Here is a 6,090-nt window from a genome sequence, read left to right on the forward strand (position 1 = left end):
ATGACTCCTGTCCTGGTAGCACGCTGGCTCCCTCCTGCTTGCTTGATGTGGTGGAAGCCAGTTGCCATGTTGTGAGCTACCCTGTGGCAGGGAGCTGAGGAAAGCCTCTGACTAACAGCTGGAAAGAAACTGAGGCCCTCAGCCTCTCAGTTTATGGGGAATTGCATCTTGACAACAACCACGTGAGTGAGCTAGTAAGTGGCTTTTCCGTCAGTCGAGCCTTTGCATGAGAATGCAGCCGTGGTAGACACCTTAACTGCAACCTTGTGAGAGTCCTCGAGGCAGAAGCACCCAGGGAAGCCATGCTTGGATTTCCGATGAACAGAAACTGTGAGATAATAAATGTTTGCTGTTTTATGCTGCTGATTTTGGGATTAATTTGTTATGCAGCAGTAGATAATTAATACAATCCATGTTTTGTAGTCCACTTATGCAGTAATCCCATAAGTCTGGAACAAACAAATACCTGGAATATTGGAGAAACCTGCTTTTAGTTACCTGGAGAACATCTATTTTCTTCCCCTATCAGGTAGAGAGTGTGAGAGATGGAACCTATGACTTGGTCCCAAATGACTGGATAATTGAGGCCAGGTCAATTAGCAGGAGAAATTTACGAATAGGGACCAGATCAGGTTGACCTTTCAAGGGCTAAGTGACACTGTGCCTCAATGTGGGACAGTCCTGAAGGCCCATCTCCACTCCAGAGCTCCTCATAGGATTGCCTGAGACCTCAAAGACAAATGCATTTCAGGCTGCCTTTTTCCTCTGCCAAATTCTACCCTCTTTACTTTCTCACAGTATATCTCCCAAGAGTACTTCCAATAAACCCTTTGCACACAACTCCTCCTCTCATTCTAAAACAATCAAGACGGTAGTGCTGCCGGGACCGTTGGCGAGTGTGGCTGCGGAGTAGGTTTTGTAGTAATCGATCTCTGGGCGCTGCGAGCTGAAAGAGCCGAGCTCGCAGGCCAGTCATCATGTCGCGTTACGGGCGGTACGGAGGAGAAACCAAGGTGTATGTTGGTAACCTGGGAACTGGTGCTGGCAAAGGAGAGTTAGAAAGGGCTTTCAGTTATTATGGTCCCTTAAGAACTGTGTGGATTGCCAGAAATCCTCCGGGATTTGCCTTTGTGGAATTTGAAGACCCTAGAGATGCAGAAGATGCAGTGCGAGGCCTGGATGGGAAAGTGATTTGTGGTTCCCGAGTGAGAGTTGAACTATCAACAGGCATGCCTCGGAGATCTCGTTTTGATAGACCACCTGCCCGACGTCCCTTTGATCCCAATGATAGATGCTATGAGTGTGGCGAAAAGGGACATTATGCTTATGATTGTCATCGCTATAGCCGCCGAAGAAGAAGCAGGTCACGGTCTAGATCACATTCAAGATCCAGAGGTAGGCGATACTCTCGCTCTCGCAGCAGGAGCAGGGGAAGGAGGTCAAGATCAGCATCTCCTCGGCGATCAAGATCTGTGTCTCTTCGTAGATCAAGATCAGCTTCACTCAGACGATCTAGGTCTGGTTCTATAAAAGGATCGAGGTATTTCCAATCCCGGTCCAGGTCGAGATCAAGATCCAGGTCTCTTTCACGACCAAGAAGCAGCCGATCGAAGTCCAGATCTCCATCTCCAAAAAGAAGTCGTTCCCCATCAGGAAGTCCGCGAAGAAGTGCAAGTCCTGAAAGAGTGGACTGAAGTTCTCAAGTTCACCTTTTAGGGAAAAGTTATTTTGTTTACATTATTATAAGGGATTTGTGATGTCTGTAAAGTGTAACTTAGGGAAGGGTAATTCAACCATCTAATCAAAACGGATCTGGACTATTACTCTGTAAATTCACAGCAGTAAGGTAATATAAATTTTTGTTGAATGTATTAACATCCTATGGTCTGAAAATGTGGGTTTTTATTTGGCACATTTAAAATAAAAAATGTTTCTAATTAAAAAAAAAAAAAATAAATAAAAAAATAAAACAATCAAGACAAGGGGGTAGCAACTAGTGAGCTCTACCATTCACTGCCATGCACGGAAATGTAGACCCATTGTCAGGTGTTGTTGTTCAAGGGAAGATGGAAATGCAAGTGTGTAAGTGCAGTATTCCAATCTTTCTATATTGACAAATAATTCAAATCCAAGAAAAAAACACCTCTGAAACAAAACGTATCTGTGGGCCAGATTCAGTTAATGGGCCATGGGTTTGACTCATCTAAGCCCTGCATCTGAAGTTGGATATTTTAAATTCTGTTTCTTTATTAATATTGGTTCACCATTTGCTTAAAAGAAGAATTGGACATTTTGTGCATGAGTGGGAGAGGGGAGAGTGGGGGAAGCTTAGTTTTCTTTGACCTCAGTACCATGTAACTAAGTACTTAACATGATTCCCCCTTTCCTTTTCCCTCCCTCCCTTCAAAATGTGCTGAAGAAGTAGATTTCTAGTGGATTTCATGGGTATTAGGGGTAGAGATTCTCCTCTCCCATCATGTTTTTGATACTCTTCCTAAAGGTGTCAGATACTAAGGGTGAGCAAACACCCTATTTACATGTGTTATCCCAGTGTAATTATTAATATTCTCCCCTTTTCTCTCCCCGACATGTCCCAGTGTAGATAATGAATTTTGTCTCTTGGATGGGGGAATGATACCTCTCTGGGTATGTTTTTTTTTTCTTCTATGAATAAAACCTTTGGACTTTCAGGATAATTAAGATATACTGCCTTCTAAAGAATGAAATTCATTAAAAGTAACATTTTTCTCTTTCAAGTTGAAATCATCCCCAATGTCCCAGTGCAGCAATTTGACCCAATACTACTTTTCAGTGGAATAGTTTTCACACTCACTTCACAGTTTAAACCAATTGATTTCACTACTAATTTGCCTTATTTTAACTTGGATATGCTGAAGTAGTCCAGACTGCTTCCAAACACTTACTGCCTCATTAGCTGATGGCTGTAGTCTAATGACTTTCAGACCAAATGAAAGCTTCCAGGGTGGCGGACACGAGTGGAAACAGCTCTTTGCAAACTAAAGGAGAGGAAGTCAGAATTGGATTTAATTCTACCCTTTGTTAGCTTCGGAGTAATTAGCATTTATTTAAATGAAATTGTAATTATTTTCAGTGGTGCTGACTGATGGGAAATCCCTGGGTAAATAGACTGAAGTCATCACACAATCCGTCACATAGTTGAGTAGGTACATAACAAGAGCATTTTCTGTTAGAGTTCAATGTAATGTTCTAAGTTCCGCCGTAAAGATAGATGTGGATGTAAATCTTATTTGTATGTGTGTATAGATACATATACATCCCCCATATGTGTATGCGTGTGCCCCCATATATACATATATACACATATGTATATGCACATACATTAAAATATATATATGCTTTAAAATATGACTTCCTTCTCTTTCCCTTGTGTATAGATTAGGTTCTTTGATTACAATGAGAGTCTGAGGCTCACTCTGTGTATCTCAGGGACAAATGTGAGAATAAGAGAGATGGGAATCTTTCAGGGAAAAAAGGAGCCAAGGTGTAAATCCATGCTATGCTATACTCTAAAAGTAATTCAGGATCTAGGTGCTTACTCTTAGTTGTCTATCTAGTCTTCATTCCCATTCCACCATTCTTCTTTATTTTAAAAGCTTCATTTTTTTTTCTAGGAAAGGTGGAGTACTTCCCAGCCTCAGAATGAATCATATTTTGTCTAAGGCAGGCAGCATAATCCAATTCCCTTTGCTAGTGGTTGCTTCAAGGGCAAGCATGAGAACAGGATCTAGGCAATGATGCATGGAAGAAAATCTGTTGTGGTAATTTGAGAAAGATTTTGCTCTCTGGTAAGACAAGAGATGGTGATGAGGCTGGTTCAGTTTTTCTGCCATGAAGTGGTGTGCAAAAGATTTTGTGATTGGTGCTATGGCAGCCGTCTTGCAGGCTAAAAGCTTAGAGATGAAAAACCAATATGCTGAGGAGAATCTTGCAGAAGGATAGAAAGGAATCTAGGTTTTTGATAATGTTCCTAAACAGTTTCTCCACATCTGGACCACCTATCTCCAGACTTCTTGTCATGTGAGAAAGTGAGAAGCCTTTATTGCTTAAGACACTCTTGGTTTGGAATCTATCAAAACATCTCTGAAAATGTCCAAGGAAGCTCTAGGGACAAGGTTATTTTTGCCTGCTCAGTACCAGAATTTTCTGGATATTTATTTTCATATATTTAGGGCGGCTTGAATCAGAATCAGGGGAGCTTTCTGAGCATCAGTGTTTCAAAGTCTTAACTGTTCAGATCAAATTTCATCCCTGTTATGCTTCAAGATTGAGCAATGGTACAGCTCTTCCTTTGACATACTGCAGGTTTATCAGTTAGATATGTCAAGTTACAACATGAAAATTTTTAGCTCTGGTACATTTTGCCTTCACACTTCCCTTTGCTGATTGATTATTCATGCAATTAACAAATATTTATTGAGCACTTGACATGTGTTAGGTTTGGGAGTTTAGTGGGGAGATACAGAAATGCTCTCTGCCTTCTTAGAATTTACATTCTAGTAAGGTTATACAATTTCCATATTCATCTAGCCTTTTGATGCAGAATTCTAGGGATCCCCAGATGTTGTGCTGCAAGAACAGGAAACCTCCCAGAATAAATGCGTGTCTCTTTAAAGATGATGAAGATGGTAACAGGTAACTTTTTGTATTCTTTTTCTTTTTCCTTTTTTTTTTTTTTTTTGCTATGATATTGAAAGATGTTGAGATAATGGTGAAATATTGCATTGAGATTTTCTTGATATTACTAGAGCCATATTCGAAATATCTAGTCTGGAACCAGGATATTGTACCCTTTCTAGATTACTAATTTGGATTTTTCAGGGACTATATATATATATATATATATATATATATATATATATATATATATTCAACTCCCATAATAATATTTTCAAATAATCCAGGTCATGCATACCAAAGTGGGTGATGGTAAATCATAACAAGGGTCTCCCAGCTTTTAACTTAGTATTGAGTCAACTGCAAATCCTAGGATTCCAGGACTTTCCTTTGGAATGAAGGGGAAGTAGCTGTGCCTTGAGTGGCTTCTCCATGTTCACGTGCGTAAGGACAATAATTTGAGAGTTTTTGCCAGCACCTCTAGACCAATAATCACCTTAGGTTTGTCTGGATTTTCTGGATGGGGGAATCATTTCTTCTTGTCCTAAAGCAGCCTCTCTTTATCATGAGGTGAATGCATTGAGCTAGTGAGCAGGTTTTTTTGCTTTTTTTTGTTTTGGTTTTTTTTTGTTTTTTTGCTTTTTTGTCTCCGTCATATCTTAGGCCCCCACGGGGCTGTTCAACTACCTGGGATTAATATTTACAGAGAGCTCTGGGTCAGATAAGGATGGATCTCTATTTGGTGGCTTTCTGTGGTGGTTTTGGTATTCTATGGTACAAAAAAAAATATACTCCCTTATAGGTATATTTATGGAAAGTAAGTTGATAGTGTTTTCTTTGATTCCTCCTTGCTTTTCCACATAGTCTCCTTTTATTGTTCTTTGGTTGAAATTCTAATGAAGGTTATCTTCAAAATCCCCTTTAGCAAAATTTCCTTATTAAATAAAGCTTTATTTTCTAGGCCAGTTCTCTGCCTTTCTGATGCCAACCCAGAATAGTGATTGTCCTTACCTGTCCCCCAACCCCCTTTAAGTGTCTAAATTAAGCCTCTTAGTCTCCTTCTTCCATCACTGCCAGGTTTTCTAATCTGCTTTTCAAAGGTGGTGCCTGGAATTGGTAACCATAACCTTGACCCAGTACTTACTTTAAGAATCAAGTTATATTCTGGATCTTGGCCTAGCACAATGGTTGGAGGCATGTAAGTCAGCCTGTATTATTATTATTTTTTCAACTTTCCCAGGGAAACATTTTTATTTACTTGTGGTCCTGTGTTTCAAAGAAATTTGCTTCATTAAAAATATGTATCACTTAGAGGTAGTGGGGCAGAAAATAGATTAGTCCTGTGATGAATTGTTTACCACAGTGTAGTTATAAAAACCCTTAAGGTACCATGAGAAAACCATAATTCAGAAAGCGTCATGTACCACAATGTTC

The 6,090-nt window shown here is 39.8% G+C and overlaps 1 protein-coding gene across 1 annotated transcript; it reads left to right on the top strand.

The window, feature by feature from the left end:
* Positions 1–885: 885 nt before the first annotated feature.
* Positions 886–1,930, top strand: LOC132360721 (serine/arginine-rich splicing factor 7). The gene has a single exon (XM_059915808.1). It carries the CDS (start codon positions 978–980, stop codon positions 1,692–1,694), a length of 717 nt encoding a protein of 238 aa, XP_059771791.1. The 5' UTR covers positions 886–977; the 3' UTR covers positions 1,695–1,930.
* The last annotated feature ends 4,160 nt before the right edge of the window (positions 1,931–6,090 follow it).

The sequence above is a fragment of the Balaenoptera ricei genome, chromosome 2 (genome assembly GCF_028023285.1).
Source record: "Balaenoptera ricei isolate mBalRic1 chromosome 2, mBalRic1.hap2, whole genome shotgun sequence".
NCBI lineage: Eukaryota > Metazoa > Chordata > Mammalia > Artiodactyla > Balaenopteridae > Balaenoptera > Balaenoptera ricei.